The sequence below is a fragment of the Heliangelus exortis genome, chromosome 3 (assembly GCF_036169615.1).
Source record: "Heliangelus exortis chromosome 3, bHelExo1.hap1, whole genome shotgun sequence".
Taxonomy (NCBI): Eukaryota; Metazoa; Chordata; class Aves; order Apodiformes; family Trochilidae; genus Heliangelus; species Heliangelus exortis.
The window spans coordinates 1,485,912-1,510,280 of NC_092424.1; the positions used below are offsets into that span (position 1 = coordinate 1,485,912).

General features: G+C 43.9%; 1 protein-coding gene and 1 long non-coding RNA gene across 2 annotated transcripts; both read left to right on the forward strand.

The window, feature by feature from the left end:
- The first annotated feature begins 5,629 nt into the window (after positions 1 to 5,629).
- Positions 5,630 to 6,265, forward strand: LOC139795478 (uncharacterized). The gene is made up of 2 exons (XR_011725503.1): positions 5,630 to 5,724; positions 6,066 to 6,265. It is a non-coding gene; the product is annotated as an uncharacterized lncRNA (long non-coding RNA).
- Positions 6,266 to 13,802: 7,537 nt separating this feature from the next.
- On the forward strand, positions 13,803 to 18,816 carry CCR6 (C-C motif chemokine receptor 6). Its single transcript, XM_071742464.1, has 3 exons — positions 13,803 to 13,949; positions 16,790 to 16,863; positions 17,701 to 18,816. The coding sequence occupies exons 2-3, from the start codon at positions 16,855 to 16,857 to the stop codon at positions 18,787 to 18,789; spliced, it is 1,098 nt and encodes a 365-aa protein (XP_071598565.1). The 5' UTR covers positions 13,803 to 13,949; positions 16,790 to 16,854; the 3' UTR covers positions 18,790 to 18,816.
- The last annotated feature ends 5,553 nt before the right edge of the window (positions 18,817 to 24,369 follow it).

Below are 24,369 nucleotides of genomic sequence, written 5' to 3' on the forward strand. Positions count from 1 at the left end.
GGCTGGAGGGGAGCCCAGCAAAGGGGATATTGTGGTGGGTGCCCACACCAGACCATCCCATCAAGAAAAGGAAGAGAACAAAACCTTCCTTAAACAATTTGAAGAAGTCTCCTGATTGCACGCTGTGGTTTTCATGGGGATTTTTAACCACCTCCAGTTTGTGCTCTGCCATGCTGGACTTGCTGCAAACAGGGCAGGAGATTCCACTGGGGCAGGGACCATCTGGGACCTGGGTGCTGGGCAGGATGGGGTGGGAATCCTAGAATCACAGAATCCTAGAATTGGCTGGGTTGGAAGGGACCTCAGAGCTCATCAAGTCCAACCCTTGATCCACTCCCCCCGTGGTTCCCAGCCCATGGCACTGAGTGCCACATCCAGGCTCTTTTGAAATATCTCCAGGGATGGAGAATCCACCCCTTCCCTGGGCAGCCCATTCCAATGCCTGAGCACCCTCTCTGCAAAGAATCCTTTCCTAATATCCAACCTAAACCTCCCCTGGCAGAGCTGAAGCTCTGCCAGGGGAGGTTTAGGTTGGATATTAGGAAAAAAATCTTTAGTCTGTGCCCTCTTATCCTACTGATATCTGCCTGACCCCCCCCTGGCTCCAACCTCCTTTCAGGGAGTTGGAGAGAGTGATGAGGTCTCCCCTGAGCCTCCTCTTCTCCAGCCTCAACACCCCCAGCTCCCTCAGCCCTTCCTCACAGGACTTGTGCTGGATCCCTTCACCAGCCCAGTTGCCTCCTTAATACTCTGCATCTGCCACCCAGGAATGAAGGGAAGTGCCCAGATCCAACAGTCAGTGGCAACCTTGACTACAGGGACTGTGAAATGGCAGAGTTAAAAACCCTGAGAGCAGAGAAGAAGACAAGGAGCAGAGTAATTAATTCCTTGCAGTTCAGGGAAGTGAGCTCTGTCTTGTTCAGGGTTCTCCTTGGCAGGAACACACAGGTAGCAGACAGGAATGGTACAAGAGACATCAAAGCTTGGCTGGAGCTGAAGCTGATGGAATGTGAAGGCAGCAAAAGAAGAATTTCCATGAGCAGGACACCAGTGAAAGGAAGATGAAAGAAAATGGGAGCCTGCTGCTGCAGGAAGTGGGTGATGAAAGGCAAGAAAAAAAAGATTTACTGGTTCTTCACCTCTGTCTTTAATGGCAGGGTCTGATCTCAGGATCCTTTGAAAGGCTGTGGTGATCAAGGGGCCTTCCTGGTGACTTGGAAAGGGAAAATGTTACACTGAGCTTTTATCAAAGGTGAGGAGGATCAAGGAAGCCACAGCCCAGCAGCCTCACCTCAGTCCCTGGGGACTTTGATGCAAGTCCTTGTGACAGCCAGGTCTGAGCACATGAAAGCAAATCAGAGAGCAGCCAGCACAGGTTTAGGGAGGGCAGATGGGGCCTGAGGTCACTTTCTGTCACAGTTCTGAGGACAACACTGGATGTCATTTTCTTTGCTTTGGCCAAAGTTGCCCAAAGCATCTGTGTAGCCAAATTCTGGCTGGATGGGCTGGGTAGAAAAGCAGCATTGCAGAAAAGGGCCTGGAGGCAGCTGTGAAGAGGGAAAGCCTGGCAGAAAGTCAAGCTGCTGGCTGAGGGAAGGGGTTATTCCCCCTACAACCCCTTCCTGGTGAGACCATCCAGGAGTTTGGTGCTCAGGTGGGCTCCCCTGGTGCAAAAGATGCCAAAAGGATGGGGCTGTGAAGAGCTGGGGCTGTTCTGCTTGGAGAGGGTAAAGATAAAGCTGGGCTCTTCCATCCTCCTCTTCCTAGAGGTGCCCAGTGAAAGGGAACCAGCCAGCAGTCAGATTTCCTCAAGAAAACTGAAAATAAATAAATACTAAGAAATCAATAAAATAATAAAAGAAAACCGACCATGAGAAGGATGCAGGATTAGAGCAGGTGGTGAATTCTCTGTCCCTGAGAGTTTCCAGAACTGAACTAGACCCAGAGCACCCTGATCTAGCTTTGGACTTAGGTCTGCTTTGAGCAGGAGGCTGGATCTCTGGGGAGCCCTTTGAACCTCCATTACTGGGTGCCTCTGCCCAAATGGACCTTTGTGGAAGGTTCCTTCCAAATGGCAGATGAGTTGTTACAGGGACAGACTGCATCTGGCTGCCTCTGTGCATACAAACTCCCTTGTTTGCACCTAAAACAGTTGTGTGGAGTTTATCAAGGCAAAGGTACATGCAAAGTCCCCTGGAGAAAAGGCAGCATTTACAAACATAGTGGTTCAACATCAACTTTAAGGTTTTAAACCTTATGTCCTTGAAGGAACCTCTGAAAAACCTGAAGTTGGAACATCACTGGATGTGCAAAACTCTGTGCAAGTGGCTGCAGCTGCTCCTTACACTCAGTTCTACATTTGCAAACAAGTCACGTTTCTAGAAGTTGTTTTTCAGTTTCTTAGCAGCTTTAATTGTTTTGTTTCTATTGCTCTGCACTATGAGGAAACCACAGCAGATACAAAATGAGGTCATTCACACAGTTCCCTTGTGAAACTATTATGTGCATTCAGAGCAAGAAAGGTATTTTGGGATTTTTTTTTGCTCCAACATGGAAAAAGTTCCACTTGTGTTCATCCCACGGGCTGTGCTGGCTGAGAGGGGGTCCTCAGAACATGCTGCAAGGGACACTGGAGGGACAGGGGGTGTGTGGCAATGGTCCCTTTGGTCACTTGGGTGATGGTGACAGGATGGTTGTTCATTGCTGTGATGCTGTAGGTGTGAGTTCTGGTTGTATGGTGACAGGATGGCTGTTCACTGCTGTGATGCTGTAGGTGTGAGTTCTGGTTGTATGGTGACAGGATGGCTGTTCACTGCTGTGATGCTGTAGGTGTGAGTTCTGGTTGTATGGTGACAGGATGGCTGTTCACTGCTGTGATGCTGTAGGTGTGAGTTCTGGTTGTATGGTGACAGGATGGCTGTTCACTGCTGTGATGCTGTAGGTGTGAGTTCTGGTTGTATGGTGACAGGAATGCTGTTCACTGCTGTGATGCTGTAGGTGTGAATTCTGGTTGTTTCTGTGGGGTGACACGACTGAATCTCCTCTCCACCCAGGGAAGGGGGGAACACAGGAACCCCTGGAGGTCCCTCTGCCACTGCTGAGGGTCACTCTGACCCTGCAGCATCCTTCCTGAGCTGTGGGGCTGGGAAGCTCAGCCCAGCACAGCCCCACAAGTCCCTCACTCAGGAGGTACCTTGCACCATCAGCAGCTCTGCTCAGGGAGCACAGCCTGCCCGGCAGTGGCCAGGGCTCAGAAACCTTCCTGGAGCAGAGCAGATGGTGCAGGACACCCCCTGTTCCAGAGGGGGATGTTATTGGGTTAAGGCTCAAGTTTTTTTTACCTCTTGCACAGAAGAACAAGGGTAAAGGGGGGTGGCACCAAACTGGACCCCCAGGACATCCTGGGGCTGTCCCAGGAGAAGTGGCAGCCCTGGGGTCACCTGAGGGCAGGGAGGACCATCTGGGGAGTGCACGTGTCCTGCTATGGGATGTTTAGGGCAAGGACCTAAAAGAAAAAGGAAAAGGAAAGGAAGAGGATCCCAGAAAGGAAAATGAAGGATCCTGGTTTGGGGGAACAAGAAGGAGCAAAGAGAGGGAAAAGGGGATAAGAGGGACAGGTTGTGTGCTCAGCACCTGCTCCCACCCTGCCCTGCTCTCCAGTGATGTCTCCCCCTGAGCACTCTTTCCAACCCTTCCTATAAATAAAAATGCTTAAAGCAGTCAGAGCTGTTCTGGCTGGGGCAGGAATGAGGTGTGAGTTTCAGCAATGCATCATTTCCTTGAAAACGAGGTGATGTTTCCCCACCTAAGAAATGTTTTAGGGAGGCTGGAATTTTTTTTAAACAAAAATTACCCTGGCAGTTCTTGTGAGGAAGCACACCTTTAGAGTATTAAAAGGTTAAATGAGTGGCTGACATGTTGACTGATGGTTTCTTTCTCTCCTTTCAGCTGCAAAGCAGGAAGGCTGTGCTGTGTTTATTAAAAAGAAACTGATAAAACTGATCAGTAAGATCAAAAAATTCCAAGCAAGCCAAGAAGGAATTACAAAATATTCTGGGGTTTTTTTCAGAGACTAAAAGAATCCTGGAGATAAGAACTATGTATGCTTGAACTTGATCATTTAGCAAACGTTTAATGGGGAAAATATAAAATCTAGAAAAATTCTTGAAGGAGCAGATTGTAGCTTTGGGTAAAAGGTGCTGCTGTAACACAGCCCTGCCTCTGGCCCAGCTGGTGTTGAAGGGCAGCACTGCTGTTCTATCAGTCAGAGGCTGAGTTAAATAAGCCTGAAGTGAAATTTTAAATCAGGCACCTTAATCAGTAACTGCTAAACAAAACTATGAGAAAGTCTGCATTTGGAGCAGGCTCTTGCACCCCAGGTCCCTTTAAAGGGTGGTTACACACGTGGGAAGGTGCTGACATTAAATATGTGAGGTTCCCACAGAGAAGTAAGACAAATTCTCATGGATTTCTTCCATGAAAGGGAAATTAAAATTCATTAATGGCTTCTCTTCCCCTAGTTCCTCATTGCAGCAAGTGTGTGCTAATTTGATAGCACTTAATGTGAAGGAGTTGAAAGTACCAGCCAAAAAAAAAAAAAAAAAAAAAAAAAGAATAATGACTGCATGGGTGCTGCAGGGGCTCATCAAGGCTGAGAAGCTGGGGTGTGGAATAAATGAGTGGGATGTTAATGCAGAGTGGCTCTTCTGAACTCATTCCTCCCATTATTGCTCATTTTGCTTTCTGCATCAAAATGAATTAAGCTAAACTGTGGAAAGATGCAAAAGAATCCAGAGAGGTACTAAAGATGGGAGTGGAAATGGATGCCAAGTGCTTTGGAAGAACTGGAGCTCAGTTTATGCAAAGGAAAAGAAGTCAAGTGCATCCCCACAGCCTGAGCCTGGCCCAAAGATCCCTGGAGCTGAGAAGGCAAGGGGTGGTAGCAGAGAATCTAAAGTAACCTAAAATCTGATGTAATCCAAACCTGATAGATTCCCAGAACCAGCTGGGTTGGAAAGGACCTCTGAGCTCATCAAGTCCAACCCTTGATCCACTCCCAGTTCTGGGAGCAGTAAAGCCACTTGGGTGCCTGCAGCCAGCACAGCAGAGCCTGGGACAGGAGCTCCTGTGGGGCTCTCAGGTGCTGGGCTGCCCCTGCACCCCCTTCCCTGGGCTTGGGACACATTCTTGTCAGGGAAACAAATCCCAGATTGGGCAGGGAGCAGCAGACACAGGGATTCATTTGAGTGGAACTGATTAAAAGTCTGAAGAAGTTCCAGGGCAGTAGGTTAGAGAGAAACTGTGAGGAGGCAGCTGATGTGAAGCTGCGAGTCAGACTCTTGTTGGCACACCAAAATCCAGAAGGTGGGGTTCAGTTTTGGCTGTGGCCTGGGGCTGTAGGGGATGTGCTAGGAAACGAGTGCATTGGGAGAACAGGAAGAGTTGGGTGCTAATGAAGCTCACATCATAGAATCCTAAGATGTCAGGACCTCCAGGACGTGTCCCACCCTTCTGTGCTGTTGTTTGTATGAGATGTCTCAGCACCACTTTGAGCTGAGACTTAGAACTTTCCCAAGTGGTTTCCTGGGAGACCATCCCAATAATTCTGATGTAGACAATAGGATCTCCCAGCTCTGCCCTGCTGGCTTTTTGTGGCACAGAAACACCTTGTAACCCACAGCTCCAGTGCAAACCACGCAAAGATCCCTTCTGCCTGTGAAATGTGTGAGTTTTAGGGCCAGCTCCATAAATGTCCCATCCCTTTCCCTTGGTGGCAGTGGAAGCAGAGCTGTCCAAATCCTCCTCTTGCACCTCAGCACCTTCACCACCAACACCCAGCACCTCCTCCTCCTGGGCTTTGGCTCTGCTGAGCAGCTCAGGTTTGGGTGCAGCTCAGGAAGAGGTGTCTGGGTGTCTCTTGCTTCTCCTCCCTTTGTCTCTGTTAAAAAGCAGCATTTAAGGTTCAGTTCAGGCTTTGAAATTAGAAAGCACATGAGTTGGAGAGACTTGGATCTGATTCAGGGTTCCCTCTGGAGCCAGCACTAACCAGTCCCTCTCCTCCACAGTCCCAAAGGGTTGGATCTCTGCTACCAACCTGAAATCAAAATGGGGTCACAAATATAGGCCAATCACCCATGCATCACAGAACAGGAAATCTTGCAGAACAGCCTTTTGCTTTTTTCATTTGCTCAGCCCCCGGAGTGGCTTGCTTTTCTGATCTTTGAATTAAAAAAAAAAACAAGAATAAAAAGGGGATACATCCTGACTCACTGTGTGTCATTATTCTGACTGCTCACCAAGGGCTTGTGGGTCAAAACCATCCAGCTGTGTGGTCTTTTGCAATAAAACCATTTATATGTTTTCTTGTCACTGTGCTCAGCTAGGCTGCTGGGTTTTTTCTGCACATTAGAGCCAAATTCTGCTTATGAATTACTTAAGTGTAATGAAGCTCACATCATAGAATCCTAAAATGTCAGGACCCCCAGGATGTGTCCCACCCTTCTGTGTTGTTGTTTGCACGAGATGTCTCAGCATCACTTTGAGCTGAGACTTAGACAGCCCCTCAGGTTGCCTCGAGGGGTTGGGGAATGAATGAACAGGTAGGAACATCATCCAGGGTCCTCATGCTTACAGGTAGGAACATCATCCCTTTGAACAGGTAGGAACATCATCCAGGTGGTGAGATGAAAGAGATCACCCAGAGCAAGCAAAGGTGGTGACTCAAAGCTTATTTTCTCCCTTTTTGGTTGCAACAGGACAGGAGCCCAGCAGCTGAGCTGCCCCAAGCTGACCACGTAGCTAAAGACAGGCTGCTCTCCTCAGCATGCCCAGCTCTCTCCTCACCCAAATATTTATTTTTTTTTAGCCTGAGGGTGTAATCTAAACCCACAGTAGTCTGCTGGTTGCTGCCAGCCTAGGGTGAGCAGTTATTTGGAATGGTTGTTAGTGAACTGTGGGCATTATTTGCACAAATATGAGATTTTGTGGAATTTTGTGCTCCAGCTCCAAGCTGTGGCAGGTGCAGAAAAATCTCTAAGGGTGGAGAAGGTGCCAGGGTTTTGCAGCAAGCAGAAGTTTCACCTCTCAAGGTACAGATGTGCTTACAAGTCCAAGGTTAGGGACAGTGTCTCAGACTCTAGTCAAGGTCAAAGCATTTTAGTGGGGAAGGGATGGAAGGGATCCACCTGGGGAGAGCTGTGCCAGGGAAAAGCTTCTTTCCCAGCCTGGAACCACTCTTGCAGGACAGCAGGAAGAGAGAAGACTGAGGAGATTTTATGTAGGATGTTACTGTTCAGATGGAATGAGGTCCAGTTGGAGGCAGTGAGTCTATGAGTATTAAATAATCTAGGGATAATCTATGAGTATTAAAAGAAACCAGTCTGATTCCAGTCTTCTCCAATGATCAGAATAAGGAGATTTCAGCTTTATCAAAAATCATCTGAAGGCCTCTGTAAAACAAAGCACCCATAGTATAACTGAGCTCCCCAAACTTCCTTCTTCTCTACTCAAATAGCAGTTTTTTAATTTAACATATGATCAGAGGGAAGATTTTAAGAAGAAAAATGTTTAAGAATAAAAATGCTCTCAGAGAGGGGGCACCCTCTACAGAAGGAGTTTAAAATAACTTTTAACCATAAATCTCCAGCACCTTCTAAAAATGTTTCAGCCCAATGTTCTGTCTTGCATTTTACACTTCTTGCTGCACTCAGCTGTGGCAGAAAAGGAAAATCAGTGGAAACAAATATTGCTTCAAAGTCATAAGGAAACCTTTAGGGAGAACTGCAAAAATGCTGGCTTTCCTCATCTGCTTTCTGCCTCAGCCTGGAAGGGCTTCCCTCTCTCCTCCATTTCATGTAAGCCAGCTGGTTCTGAATTCCATGGTTCTGAATTCCATGCCCAAGGAGGTGTCACCTCCAGCTCTTGGCATGGCCTCCCAGGGTGACACCTCTGGGATTCTGAAACTCAGCCTTTCCCTTACCTACCACCACCTTGCAATGAGCTCTCTACCTGAGTACTGAAACTTCACAGCTGCCTCAGATGATGAGGAACCTGCAAGGAGATAAATTGCTATCCCAAAACCATACTGTTAAAAATATTTGGGGTTTTGGTTTTTTTTTTTTTTTGTTTGGTTTCTTTTTGGTGTTTTTTTTTGAGTCATTAATCCTGCCATCAGTTCCCCTTCTGTAGAGCTGAGAGAACTTGTGAATTCTGAGGTGCAGCTTGCAGTTACCAGGCAGGAGCATCTCAGTAACACAGGACATGAATCTGTTGCTCATCCTTGAGGTCCCTTCCAACCTGGTGTTCTATGATTTTTTGAAAAGATGAGTCAAGTGCCAGGGTGGGCATCAAAATCTGGGAGCAAGAGAATGGATCCTCTGGGTGCTGTGCTTCATCTGTCCCCTAAGGTATCTGGCACAGGGAAGGAAGATCCACTGGAAGACCTGCTCAAGAGGCTTGGGCTTGCAGATGGAGAAGTTTCCTAACCAGGTGTCTGGTTTTCTAGCTCTAAATTCAAACCAGAGAGAGATATAATTGAATCTGTCCCCTAATGTGATACAGGTGCCACCTGGCAGGAGATCTGTACCTGGATACCTGGGCTAATCATCTGCTAGGCTAGATTGTAACTATGGAAACATCATCCCTGAGGAATGGGATGTGAGGATGTGCTTGCATTCTCTGGATGGCACAGAATTAATCAACAGCAGAGCCTCACTTGCTGCTTCTGTGAATAAATCATCAGTAGTGTGCCTCCTGTCACTTCTTTGGTTTGGTTTGTTGTTTGGGTTTTTTCTTTTCTTTCCTTTTTTTTTTTTTTTTTTTTTTTTTTCCTTTAATACACCTCTATAATCACAGTGGAAAAATCAATTTTATCAAAGCACAAACCACAGGTAAGTGACTGTAAGCACGAGGACCCAGTGATCAAAAGATAAAAGCAGCTGCCCACTCTTAGAAGGGAAGTGAAAGCTGAAATAAATATCTGCTGCAGTCGGAATTCAGAGAACTGTGTCAGCTCTCAGATCCTGCAGCAGGACCTGCCCTCCCTTCAGTCTGCTTGGCACACCCTCTCAAGGGGCATTTATTTCCCTTCCCAATCCCACAGCAATTTGTGGTGTGCTCTCAGGGCTCCAGATGAGGGTAACTGCACTGAGAGTTAAATGCCCAATACCCTTAAAGCTTATTAGAAATAGAAATTATTTAAATATGTGCTGACCACTGACCACAGAGAGGATCTGTGATTTGGACACAACCTCCCCCTACACTCTGAACAAGTGACACCCCACTGGTGACTCTTTAGGAACAGTAATTCCCATGTTGTGGAAGACCTGGAAGGACATTTTTCCTCCTTGCAGGGCAACCTCTGTGGGAGTTTTTCTCTGGGTTGTTTCAGAAGTCACCATCTCAGTCAAGTGGCCAGCCAGCCCCTCCAAGTTGTCTTTATGACTGGAAAAAAACCCCACAATCCATATGATGAAAAGCACACACTGCATCTTGGTCCACAGAGGCTGCAAGAAATCTCCCAGGCAGCTCAGGGACTGAACATCACACCCCCTCAGTTTCTCATTTCATCCTTCCATTTCAGCATCTGTGGGTTTAGGTGGGAGCCAGGTTCCCAGAAGCCTTAAAACTTCCATACCAAAAACTTCCTGCGAGGTTGGGTGTAGAAGCACCTTTTAAACACTTCTCTTTCAGCTCTTTCTCAGGCCCTGGGTACTACTGCTGGGGGAAGAGAGGTAAGTGGGGCACTCCCCGGGGTAAAACCAGCCATATAAGGAAATTACAGCTCAAAAAAGAATGTAGGTCAATGAATTCAGTGTGCTCAGGGTGAAATGTCAGTGCTTGGGAGTGCAACCTGACGACAGCTTTGAGAATCTGCTCTGGTAGTTATTTCAGTGAGAGAGGAGAGGGTGTGAGAGCCTGAGTGAGCAAGAGAAAACATTTCCCCAGTGGGGATGGGTTGGCTCCAGCACAAACCCCACAGAAATGGTGGCAGCAAGGGCCAATTCCATCCTGCTTGCCTCTTTGCTTTGGGCTTGCAGCATTTCTGGTCTGGAAACTCACTGCAGCCTGATGCCCACCAGTGACACCCTGGCAGGCACTGCCTCAGAGGGTTCTTGCAGGGAACCATTTGCTTCAAAAGGCAGCACTCAGTCAGAATGATTCTGCAGTATTTTGTCTTCCCTGGAGGAATATGTTTTGTTAGCAAGGGTCAGATCCACTTTAGCAAGAGAACAAGAGCTTGGTTTCATGAAACTGTTGGCCCAGATGGGATCAGAGAATGTTGAAATGGGTTCTGCTGAGATGTGAACCCCCAGAGGAATGAAGCCAGACCAATCCAGCACGATTCAGGTGGTAGTTCTTAAATTAAAGGAGTAAAATTGCTTGGAAATTCTCTGCTCCGGTTGTTTCTTAATGGAAAAAAAAAAAACCAACAAGATTGCACCAAACCAGAATTATCCTTCAGAATGCTTTTAGCTATACCAGAAATGTTTTTATGAAAAATAAAATGTGCTAATTGGAAAATGCTGCTCTCATGTCTCATGAGATTGAGATCCTGATGAATTCTAATCCTTTTCCTGCCTTGGCTTCTGTAACCCCATGGAATGACTTTACTCTTTTTTTACTTTCTCTATCCAAAATAAATTACCAAAACTTTCTCTTACCAAAACAGAGTGAGCTGGTAAGCTCAGACTACAAAAGGGAATAAAAGCAAGAACAACCATATAACTCATCTCTGGTGATTTTTCTACACTGGCATATTTGCTATAGAAAGTTCCATCAAAAATCCAAATTTTTTGCTTAATTTTTTGTTGGTTTTTTTTTTCCAAAATGCATAATTTTATTTGTTTAAAACTTTTGTTTTCATCAACATTGCCTCTGGGAAAATGAAATATTTTTAACTGAAACCAATGGGAAAATACAGCTGGTGTTGTTTCTGCTCCTTTCTGGAGGACCAGCTAGGAGCTGGATTGCTTCTAAGAAGTGATGCTGCTGAGGAGTGCTCTGAGTCTGCCTGGACTTCTTCAGAAATTCCATGTTCAGCCTGAGAAGAAACCACCCCTGAATCTTTACTATTTACACATGACCAGCAAACCATTCCACATAGATTTTTTTTTTTTTTTTTTTTTTTAAGTGGTAAAACCCCTGTAAAAGGCCTTAGGAGATCTCTGTCTTCTGGCACTGATCTGACAGAGGTGATTAAAGTAATTAGTGGGTGGCACGGGGGTGTAGGCAGAACCAGGGGGAAGGGAGGCTGGAGATGTGAACAAAAAAGATCCAAGGGGAGCAAGTGAGCAGTGCTACAAAATGTAATGCTGGAGGGAATGAGATGGAAATAAAAAAAAAAAAAGAAAAGCTGAAGAAGGAAAGAGGGAGAAATAGGGAGACAAAAAAAACCTGAATGCCAAATGCAGAAATGTTTGATGGAGAGTGAAAAACCAGATGCAGGCAAAAGAAGGAAAGTTTGAAAGAAAAATGGGGGGAAAATAGACTGCTGATATAGCATGGTAATGCTAAAAGTACATTAATAATATGAATGACCTGAATGTAAAGAAAGTTTATATTTTGTAGTGTGAAAGAATGATGAGGAGGCCAGAACCTCAGCTGGTGGCTAGATCTTGAGTCAGATGAGGCTGATCCAGATCTACCTGAATGAACATTAAAGCAGAATGGAGTGTCAGGGCTGTGTGCTGCCTGCCTTTTAAAATTAAAAAAACCCAGCATCTTGAGCCATTCCAGAAGAAAAAATGGGGATTCTGGAAAAATGGTGGTTTTGCTTTCCTTATCTGTCAATATTTTCTGTCCTTAATTAGTGGTGGCAGAAAACTGACATGTGGTGAGATGTGAGAAACCACAATAACCATTATTAGCCAAACAAGGGGAGGTTTCCTTTTCTAGGCTCTAAGACACAAACAAAACCTAACTGCATGTGGGGCTTCATTTGCATAACATGCAGATTTTCAGATAGTTGTGCTAAAAGGAAAAAACCCTTTCCAGCTGCCACAGTGTGAAGGTGAAGAGCAAGGTTGGGGTTTGTAACTTGGTGGAAAGAAAACATCCTGAGAAGGTAAGGTGGACTGGTTACCTTGTCTGAACATGGGTGCTGGCCACACAGTGACTTCTTCACCCTCTGCCAGACTGTTATGCATGCTGAATATTGAATTTATTGCAGGCTGAAAGCAGGAAATGCATTTAAATTAGGAAATATCTGAATATGGAACAGCAGCAGTAGTATGTGTAATGGAGAAGCTGGAATTCTGATTTACCTTCTAACTAAGCTTCAAAATTCTGATTTATTTCATGGCATGAAATTGTGTTGATAATATTCAGCTGCTTCACAGGCTGGTCTGTTAGTATTCCTAAAGTAGGTTGCTGTCTGTTAGTATTCCTAAAGTAGGTTGTTGTCTGAGAGAGATGCTGGAAGCTGTTACTAGCAGTAGGAGGGATTGTTTGAGTAGGGACCACATCGAGGATTTAGTTGGTGATTTGAAGCCACTTCTGTAACACAGAGAGAATTCCTACTTCTGCTCCTCACTATTTTCTGCTCACACACCTGCCACGGGCCAGGTTTGTCTCTCTGCCATGGAGTTTGCTCCTCAGTCCCAGAGTCATGAGAAAGCAGCTCTTAAAAGGCTCACAGGGAAACAGACCACAACAAAATATCAGCAAATCTTTTCCTTGACATGGGATGTGCTCCTGCTCTGAATTTGCTGGTTTTAACAGGTTCTGAGCCAGTGAGAAAATGAAATGTTCCTGCTTAAATGGTTAAAACTCACTCTGACATCACACTTTTTATCTACCAAGTCCCATTTTGACACTCTGCAGCATTTCTTTTCATCCACTGGGTATGATCAGTGGGAAGCAGCACCATGCTTGAGCTGCTAGGGAGCCACTGATGTTGCTGGATGCTCAGTTCTGAAAAAAAGGACAAGGTGGCATCTATCATCCTGCATTTCTTTAGGTCCAGTGTTCTGCTAATTTAATCAGACCTTGAAATGCTGTAGAGGATGGAACCAGCTGATCTTTCAGGTCCTTGCCAACCCAAACCATTCTATGATTCTCCCTGGTGTCTCTAATGAGATCACAAGATGCAACTGAATGTTCACACACACAACTTCTAAAGTAAGAAGTTTGAAGGGATGTTATAATATTTCTTATTTTTCCTGCTAATGCAATCATGTCAGTTGTCATCAGAGATTAAGATCTGGAAAAGAAATGTTTGCAGCCTTTAAAAGCAGTAGACATAGAATGATTTTTTTTTTTTTGTCTAGTTCCAGCTAACTTTGACAGCAGACCTGAGCAGCATCTGCACTTCCAGGCAAATAAAATTGCATTTTACTCTCTCAGTGGGCATTTGCATTTTTTGTGTTAACAGCCCAGGAAAAACACTTGGATAATGTGACATACACCACATTATTACTTTTTCCCCAGAAAACACCCACTATTCTATTCAGTAATGAACTCTTGTTTCAGTTTTGCAGTCCCATGTCAGAGATCTTGTTGATTTCAGTGATTAAACTACAATTGCATGGCATTAAGCAGACCCTTACCACAAATAAGCCATCATTCAGGATGTATTCTGAGCACAGGAAAAATTAAGACCCTGCTTTTTATGATTCTAAAGCTGTGGTTCTTATTTTTAAAATGCTCTCATCCCAGAGGGAGCCTGTGCAGTGAAAGCCTTGCCTCCAGCCTGCAGGTTTCCAGCACAGCTAAGGTTAAATCTTTTCCTCTACGTAAGCCAGCAGGTTATTGCTATTGCTTGTCAGGAGGAAGTGGTGATTATTTCAATTTAACTCTGTACCTTTAACTAATGCTGTTATTTCTTGGTTTTTGAATTCAAGCACACTCCTGTTGAGGCTGGTGGTAAATGTGCTTGAGACATCCCCCAGAAGAATGTAAGAGATTCACACATCCTCTTTCATCTGATCTTCAGACAATTTTCAAGCCTGGTAAGTACTAAAATAAAGTAAGTAATCTATAAATTATTCCTGTGTGATGGATCTATTTAATTGAACACACAGGTAGGAGTGTACTTTCAGTGGTGCTTAAAACATATGTATTGCTTAAAACACATGTATTGATTCCCTCCAGGTACTGAGAACTATTTTCTTTATAGGAATCTCTCTTTTTCCTCAAGTCTTCCTTTATCTACTGTCTTTTGCCTGTGTAATTCAAATAATGAATGCATATATGGAGACTATAGTTTAGTCTTATTGAGTACTCACATGGCTTTTAAAGTGAAAAGAAATATGATCATGTGAATAAAATGGAAAAATAGTAAGGTAAAAAATGAGAGGCTTGCATATTTAATATTTGGAAAATAATTTTGGTTTGCACATGAATGGACACATGTCCATAAGTAATCCATAAACAATGTATAACAGGCACACACTCCTTAAATATATGGAATTTTGGTTTCAATTACTTAATGCAGTCATGCTGAATAAAACCACAGATCTGTAGATTGTAAACCTTAAAGATGTCTATTGAGGAAGATTTCAGCTGATAGCTGTACTGATTAGAGCTCTGATTTAACTTCCTTTGCAGCCATCATGTTCCAAATTCAGAAAAGGAAACCAGCTCAGGAGATTTAAATCAGCTCCTAAATGTGATCTCTGCAGTTCTTGTTTCAGTCTGAGTCCTTCTTTACTGCTTTCATACAACAACCCTCCAGAAGCTTTTCCTGGACAGTGAAAATCTTTCGTGGAGAATGTGTGAGTGGTGATGCCCTCCTGCAGCCCCAGGCAGAGGAGCAGCTCTGCCATGTGGAGCTGTTGTTCCCTACAGGCTTTCTGAGAACTACAGAGCCCTTCTCCACCCCTAATCTGATAATTCCCCTCTTTTCTCAACACTTTCACCCTCTCTTCTTCCTCCTGTATGTCACACTAATGTCTGAGAGTGGCTTTGGCCACTGTCAGGCTCTCTGTGTGTATCTTAACCCTGGATGTCCTGGGGAGGTGTGGATGACATAGCTAGCAAGGCAGTTTTCTTGCAACAGTAAAATATCAGTTTGTAGAATAATAACCTAGAGAAGTACTGCTGTAGTGCTGCCTCACAGCAGTCACTGCACTTGCAGCCAAGTGCAAAGGGAAATAAAAACAAGGACACAAGTGTCAGGCTGGATGGCACCAGAGGGGAAAGCAGCAGATGGAGATGAGGGCTGCTCAAACCCCAGATGAACTGTGCCATTTTCCTGCTTGCCTTATGCACCTTTGCACCCCTGAGAAACCCTTGGCCCTGTTCAGAGCACTTCCAGCCTCTCGTGTTCATGCAGCTCTCAAACATCAGCTTTGAAAAGCCAGCAGAGGAAGCTGGAGATGTGGTTCAAGATTTATTTAAAGGGCTGGAAAGCCAGAGAAACTGTGATGCTTAAGCAGTGTCCTAGAGTAATGAGTGTTCTGCAGCCCTTTGCCATCAGCCAGCATCCCCACCAGAGGCAGGGGAGAGTCTCAGCCTCATGATGCTTCTGGAGCACGTTCAGTCCTTTCCCTCCCCCAGCTTTCCAGTTCTGGCTGGGCTGCCCCTGCCCCACTGGTACAGATTATCTGTCTCCCTCTCTATTTCAGAATTCAGGTAATTTCCCAACAGGAAGGATTTGTTTATTGAAACTCAGAGTTGACCCAAGCAGCACAGCCAACAAAAAAGCAGAGAAAACGTGGAGAAAGCTGCCACTCACAGCTTGGCAAACATGGGACATGCCATTGTCACAGAAAGGAGGACTGAGCTCCTGGAGGGAAATGCTGAGGAGCTAAATCTCCCACCCATGGGCTCCTGAGTGGGGTTAAACAATTCATCTGAGCTCAGCTTTGCACACATGGCCACCACTGGCATGTTCCCCATTCTGTCTCTCTGTGACTTTAAACTCGGGTCTGATTTGCAGAAGTCTGGACCTGGTTGCAGCCAGAGGCAATGGATTGAATCCTTTGCAGAACTGGAGTCCTGCATAATGCTAAGCACGCTTAAAAGTGATGCTGAGGGGATAAAAATGCCTCAAAAAGACACTCTCAAGTGGATACTTACTGTCATGAATCAGTTCTGAGGCTCCATCCCTGTAAAAGAAAGGTAATGACACCTCCTCACCACAGGCTGTTGTGCAAATTAATTAATTACCATTTGTAAAGGACTTAGGTATCACAGTGAAAAAAGAAAAAATATTAATTTCATAGAGTGCAATCTGTAACACAAAGATTTGTTCACTGAACAAAGACAAAGCAACACTAAAGCTCAGTCAGTCTATTCATAAATTGTACACTATCCTTTGCATTATCAGAAGCAGATGTCCTGGCACTCTTAATTTACCTCATTACTGCAGCAAGGAAGGGTAAGTAAGGTGATACTAGAGGTGCAGGAAAAAAAAAAAAAAAAAAAGGGTTAAAGAAAGAGCTGTATTACTGTAAGGGAGGATGCTAAGGTTGTGCTGTGTGTCTGTTCCCTGTTTCCCTCAATATACTGTCTGCCATTTCATTTCTGAAAGTAAAATATAATTTACTCCAGTTTCTTGTGGTGTAAAGTCAAGGTAAGCAAGAGACATATCTTTTCATGGATCATTCAGTACCTCTGTGAATAAATATCCCATATTTAACATTCTATTCTTACTGATACTGACAGGAACCATCCACGTTGTGCTGCAGAGCTGTGTGATTTGTTGAGATGCTCCTGTGTATTGTTGATGGAGTTGATGTCATAAGATTCTTCTTTGAATAAATGTTTTATTCCAAGTTCTGTTTTCCTACTTGTTCACATTTCTTCTGCTGTTTCCCCAACCCAATCCATTTTGTTTTCTTTTCAGAAATCCTTGGGAAATCATTTTGAAGTTCTTGGTCTATTTTTCTTTCTGAGAGGTGTACTGCCAAAATGAGTTCTGTAAGTACTTGATAAACTCTGTCAGTACCTCCATAAAACAATGAACCTGGAAGCTCCTGGAGGCTGCTGGGCCACGTGGCCCAATCTCAGGAGTGACTACAGAGAGGTTTCTGACAGCAGAGCTCACTGCCAAAGCACAGTTTATTGGGTTTGCACCCTCCTAATGTAACTACAGCTTTGGAGTCTGTGGTGCAGGTCAGTGTGTCTCAGGATGCCCATCCTGCTCTGCCTGGGTAGCTGGGGGGAGAGAAGCAATAATTTTGGGGAGCTTGCTTTAGCCATGCTCCATTAGTATGAAATGACTAACATGCCAGAAAGAGCTGTTCCCCTCCCTTGATGGCAAAGTGGGTCTACTTCTACTTCAAATTCAGACTTTTTCACTGGAGAGCCTTCTGTGATGGCAGACTAATCCTTTTTGCACACTGTAATTAAAGGTGTAAACCTCTGGGCTATCCTAAATATTATTTCCAAGTTAAAATTTTAATTCAGATTTTATGAAATTCTCTAATTAGTTCTTATTAGCTTCCTCTGCAGGGTGAAATACAATTGTGTTTGGGGTATGTGGTAGGTGCAAACAGTGTCAAGCATGGAGTGTTGGACTGGGGACTATCTTGAAATGAGTTTGAGATGGACTTGAAGCTGAGAGCTGGGAAGGACTGGACAGAAGTATCATAGTTATCATAAGTGAAATGTCACCTCAGCAAGCCATATAACCTTGTGTACTAATGTTTGAAAGATTTCCAAAGTGCCCTGCATTATATGACCTTGTTATCTATCATCTTTCTGTTGTACTGAAATGAGAGGTTAATCTGTAATCGGTGATCTTCTTTTTTACAGGCAGAGAATGCCACCTCAGAATCTTACCCAGACTATAATGACCTAATCTCACAAATTACACAACCTTGTTCAAAGCCAGAAGTCAGGAACTTCACCAGAGCATTCCTGCCAGTTGCATACTCACTGATTTGTGTGGTTGGCCTGGTTGGTAACATCTTTGTAGTGATGACCTTTGCTTTGTATGAAAGAACCAAGTCCATGACAGATGTGTACCTCTTCAACATGGCTATAGCAGACATACTTTTTGTCCTCACTCTCCCACTTTGGGCAGTGTATTATGCTGCTGAGGAATGGATTTTTGGGGATTTCATTTGCAAGATGAGTAAAGGGATCTATGCAATCAACTTCAGCTGTGGCATGCTGCTCCTGGCCTTCATCAGCGTGGACAGGTACATTGCCATCGTGCAGGCAACAAAGTCATTTAAACTCAGGGCAAGGACCCTGGCACACAGCAAACTCATTTGTTTGGGCGTGTGGGTGTCATCAATTTTAATCTCAAGTTCCTCTTTTATATACAATGAAAGTTACAACTATCCCAGCAATGAAACCAAAGAGATTTGTGATCACAGATCCAGCAGGTGGTCCGAAGGCAAGGAGCTGAAATCACTGCTGCTCTGCCTGCAGGTTGGGTTTGGGTTTTTCATACCTTTCATATTCATGCTTTTCTGCTACACTTTCATTGTCAAATCCTTGCAGCAAGCTCAGAATTCCAAAAGAAACAGAGCAATCCACGTGATTGTATTAATTGTAGCTGTTTTCCTGGTTTGCCAGGTACCTTACAACATGGTTCTTCTTGTCGCTGCCATAAACATGGGCAAAGTAGATAAATCTTGTGACTATGACAAGATTATGGCCTATGCGAGATACATCACAGAAACAATAGCATTTTTACACTGCTGTGTGAACCCTGTGCTCTATGCATTCATTGGGGTGAAGTTCAGAAGTTATTTTGTGAAGATAATGAAGGACCTGTGGTGCAGAAGGTACAGGAAAAACGAAAAACGCAGCTCCAAGACAAGCTCTGATATTTCTCGTTCAAGACAGACCAGTGAAATTCTCACTGACAATGCATCCTCTTTTACTGTATAATAAAATCTGAACACCATTACCACTGAAGGACTCCTCTCTGAGCAGCCCAAACCAGTGCACGGTGCCAGCAGCTCACTGGGGCTTCTCTGCATCTCTAAGGGGCTGCCACAAGCTACAACTCCCTTTACAAAAAGAATTAAGATAATTCTTTTAGTTATTCTGACACTGTCCTGTGGAAAACTGAAATCTTACTTGTTCTAACATTCACCCTCTTCTAAACTGCCCCTTAGAATTATCAGCAAAGTGGAGTTTCCAGAGGAGCCCTCCTTCTTTTCTAAGAAAAAATTGCATCTCATCTGTCCTTCATCCCTAAAACATCCAAAAAGCACTAAGCAAATAGATCAGGTTATGCTTAGGCTCATTCTACTTACATTTATGTTTGGGTTTGTTTTTTTTTTCCCTGTTAATTAGTTCTACCTGGAAATCCTCTTTAAGGGTAGGTCTCCACTGTGCTTTTATTGTAGAGAGGTCACTGTGAGAATACTAACCATGGAGATGGCATTTTGAGCAAAGGAAAGCAAGCAGAGAAATAAAAATCCTCACTGCTGCTGGCATAACCGGGTTTAGGTGTTAGGTACCACAGATCTCTGCCCAGTTCTACACTTCAGCTGCTCCCTGGGAGTTGCTTACACCAAGGCATATCTACCGAGAAGATGATGAGGGGAAAAAAAGAAAACTAATAATTAAAGAGAACACTGGAATACGGCTATGTAAACCAAAGCAATTTAAAGCATGCTGTTTACCTTGGCTGGCTGGTTGGGTTTTTTTTGTCTGAAGTTTCCATGTGAAGTGAGGTTTGGATCACTGATCACATCTTTTGGCAGCCCTGGGAATGGCCTCAGCGCCGGAGCTGAGGATCCCTGGAGGAGGGACACTGGTGTGGCATGGCGTGGGACAAGATTGCCTTGGCTGGTGCAGTCCCTCCTTCTTCACCGTGCAGGGTGAGGTTTGGAAATATCAGAAAGTCTGGTAAAGATCAGATGTATTTATCAAGCCTGGGTAGGAACTCAGGCAAGAAGGTGATGCGGAGCCGCGTGCATTAGCTGTGTGTAGCACTGATGATTTTCTGGAAGAGCATTCAACAAATAAATAAAAAAATGTGGCCAAAAGTTAAAAAAACCCCCAGAATTCCTGAGATCCAAGAGTTTCTTGCTGCCCATATTGTCTTGAAACGCTCACATTTGGCAGAAACCCCCTCGTTTCTTCCCAACATGGCAGCCCTCCCGCCCAGGCTGCCTGAGGCAGCGCGCCTCATGGCGGGAAAGCCGGGACCCTCTGGGGGATGTGGGAGCTCCTGGGCAGAGCTGAGCAGGAGACCCCCAACCCTCCTGCCGTGCCCACGTTCTCCTTCAAACACCGAAACAACCCAAATGCCACCCGAGGAGCTGCCGGGATGGGACTGAGGGACAAGATGGTGGCCGTGGGGCTGCCCTTGGCACTGTCCCTCAGCAGAGGAAGGGCTGACAGAGCTCAAAGCAGAGCCCTGGGAAGGGTGAGTGGGTCAAAAGCATGGTGAAAAGGTTCTTGGTGGAAGAGGATCCTCCCTCATCTCTGAGGGGAGGGAGAAAATAAAAGTTTGTCCCACAGAGCAGTGCAGCCCCAAGGTGAGGGGCCTGTCCGCCTTCCTCATGGGGTCGCAGGCCCTGGCAACCATCAGGGGTTCTGGTGAGGTGAAAACGGTGACAATGGAACATCTGCCTCCCAGGGGAGATACCACAGGTTCCCAGAGGGGAAAAAAACCCAAACTCCTTGGAAATGAGATCTTAAAAAGGGAGGAAACATGCCCATCGTTGGCACCAGTGAGAAGAGGTGGAAATGGCGCCGGTGTGAGGCCACAGGGGGCTTGTGGGTGTGCAGAGCCTTGTGACAAAGCCTGTGTATGGGACAGCCAAAACTGCAGTAATTTGAGGTGGGTTTGCCCTATTCCTGGGGAAAATGGGAGTTAAGAGCAAGGATGTTGTTCCTAAGGCTTGGTGAGCAGGTGGACACTGAGTCCCAGCTCCCGGGGTGCTGGCTTCCTTACTCAGATGTAGAGATCAACCACTGCAGGAATGATCAGCTTTTTAAAAATGTGATTTATATGCAGCACCTTCTTATAATTTTTTTGTGAAATGTAAGGTAGAAGAGGAAGAGCAGAGTGCACAAGGAGGCTGAGTTAGCCACAGTGGCAAGCTGGCCAGTAGACCCTTAGCCATTGTGTGTCCCCTGCCCTGGCCATGGCAGCAGGACCAGCAGTGAGCTGGGGTGGCTCTTGGGCTTTCAGGGCATGAAAAAAAGCACAAATAAATTTGTGCAGCACACAAAAATTTTTAAAAAAGCACCAATAAATAGCAGCTTGGGTGTTACTTTCACTGCCCACAGAATAACTTCTCAAAGCTTTCTATGGACACAGCTGCTTATTATTATTTACATGTCCTGCATGGCAAACACATGGTGAAATTTTCTTCTTTCTTGCATTCCAGTTGTTATTTTTGAAGAAAAAAAAAGACATTTCTTTATTTTTTATTTCAATAGGTCCTCGTTTCCTAAAATATTTGAAGAGAGGAGGACACATCCTGGGTTATGTTATGTTATATGCACAGAAGTTGTGGCTGAGAAGCTTTGAGAAGACAATCCACATCTCCCTTCTGCTGGGGCTTGGGGCTGGGTTGTGGTGTTGGCTGCATGTATGAGGTCTCTGTGTCTTGGTGGGTTCTATTCTGCCTTTTGGTGCCTCCATGGTGGCCTTGCTTGACACTTCCCTTTTAAGAAGTTCAGAAAGAGGTAGGTCATCCGTGCAAAATGTTAAATAAAGGTGTAATGTCTAGCTGCAGACAGCCTAAAGATAAACCCATTTTTTTTAATACACAGCATCTTGAAAATGAGCCTAATTTATTCATCATCTACACCTAGAAAGTGGTGGGTTTCTTCCCAGGATATTTAAATTTCCTGTGCTATCTTTTCTGTTTATATATTCATTCTATGAGAAGAGTAATCACTGTAAGCTGGTGAACCCTGGGCAAGGGGCATCAGTCATTTGTGCCTTACAAGGAAAGTCAGAGGGAAGAAAACAAAATTCATATGCAAAGATAGATAAATGCTGGAGATGATGGGTGGAAACTGCAGGGAAACAGGAAAAAATGGTCTAGAGAATCACATTTTTGTGATGGAAGGTTATCAATAATTGCTAAGTACGTAATAGATATAATTCTGATTTTATTATTTAGGTCAAACTCTGCTTTGGGTCTTTGTAGGGCAATCCTATTGAGTATAAATGGGAAAATTTGGGGTTTTCTTTTGCTATGAAAGCAGGAAGATGGTGCTTGATGCTGTCAGATTTCGGGCTGAATAGGAAATAATGGTTTTAGATTAAATGAAAATGATAACATTCTCAAAACATCAAAATAGTTTGTCTCGTGAAACATCTAAATGCTTTGACTTTTCTGGTTAGTTTTCAGATACTACAAGAAAAGCCAAGGAAATGAATTCACAAAACCACTGAAAGAAGCCCATGATGTGTTGGTTTTTTCTGGCTGCTGCTGAGCAATCAGGGTATTCCAGCTCTGGGTTAGGAGCTCAGGCCCTCTTTGAAGCAGTCCACACAAAATAAGCTCCAAAACAAACAAACAAACAAACAAAAACCCCAGGGGGGTGATTTACCCTTAAATTGTACTACAGCAGTATATCTTAAATCTCTTCTGGGTCATGTAGTTGCAGGCTGAAAAGGGAATTAAGTGACTGCTGGGGGTGAATTACTTGAGACCTGGTGCTGGTGATGTGACCACTAAGCAAGGAGTTGTTCTCTAGGCAGTTCTGAGCAGAGTTAAGTTCCTTTTATGACAAGTTCCTTAAAATAAATTCTCCTCCAGGCTGGGCTGGATTCAGTCAACAAAACAAAATCTGTTCATTAAAGATTATTTTGGTGGTGAAAGTTCTTATCCACCCAGTCAGGATTCCTTTCCCTACAACTGGAAAGTCTGTTGCTTGCACAATTTTTGAGCTGATATCCACCATCAGTTTTCTTTAGTTTGATAGCAAGATGTAGCCCAAATATATTTATCCTGATGCACCATTCATATTTTTAATGAAGTAATAATCTTTTAATTAAGTAATAATCTTCTTCTTCTTTATTTTCATTGTCTTTTTATTAGAAATGCATACTTAATTACTGCATTATCAAACTCATCTATATATATAAAGCCTAACTAAAGCATTCAAATTAATATTCTATGAAAAAATTTTAAAGTTCTTACTTTTAGTGTAGCTTTATCATTCCTAGACATTTATTTTCATTACTACAAATTAACCTAATAATAAATATTTAATCTGTAGGGCTGGGATTCATTTATAAACTTGTGATTCACTGAGGATTAGGAGGAGCAGGGAACACTGAGCTCCTTCCATAAGGAACAAAATCTGAACATTGTAGTAAGAGCTTCTCTTCAAAATAGAAATCAGCTGTGATCTTGGGTGACACCAACCCTACCCAGCCCTGCTGTTTCAGTATAAAACATGGTAGTTTTATTGGGGAAGAGTTTATGCTTAGTCCTATATTTATGCTAAGTCCTATATGGTGGTTAGGACATATAAATTGCAATAAAGGTAATTAGCAGCAAATGGGTGATATATTTTTCTCTTAGGGTGGATTGGATCATCCAGCTATGGCTTTGTTGTTGTTTCTGGTGGCATTTCTGAAATAGTTCTACAGAGATTGAGCTACTCAAGTAGTTATAACTGGAACCCTACTTGCTGTCCTTGATTTTCTTTGCTAATGTTCTGTTTTTAACCAATGAATTTCTAGTATTGGCTCAAGTTTTGCTTCTAGTCCACATAACGTGTTAAAATTTTTTGCTAGTATCAAGTATGCTTTTATAGAACCAATTTCTATGTTCTGCATTCCATTACAAAAATGCAGAATGGAAGAGAAAAAGGAATGCTAAGAAACAGAAAATGTACAGCTTGTTAGAATGCATGGATGAGGAGTATTTTTAGTAGATGGCTTGATTTCTGAGAGACCCATTTATGGAAGTTCAAATAGTTCTATTTTACCAACGTGTCCTAAGAGAATTGTAATGTGCTGTCTCAAAAATTTTTAATAGAAAAATGTAAACACCTTTTATTTATTTTTCTGATGCAGATGCAGAGCAGATTTAGCACAACAGTGGTGAAAAGAACACAAATTTTAAATGCTTTTATTTGATATTTGTAAGTTTGGCAATAGTAACTTTTACTTTACTGGGAAACCTTCAGTGACAACTGGGATTGGGGGTGTGGGGGCAGCAGCTGCTCTTGTGCAGGGTCAGGTGCAGCTGTGCCTCACTGAGCTCCATGCTGGCCATGCCAACAAGAGGTAATTTTGCTGGGTTTGCTTACAAAATTCCCCAAAATAGGGTGAATTATTTTTCAGTAATTTCATTTTATCACTTCAGGGTTGGTTTTTTATTTGTTGGTTTTGTTTATGGTGTGGTCTGGGGTTTTTTTGCACTGTAGAAACATGGAGTTATTTAACCACTGCTACATTCTCAATATGGACAAATATTTCCTGGCAAAAATGACCGTGTAAGAATCTTTTTGCCTCCAATGTTGTCAGGTAAGACTTTG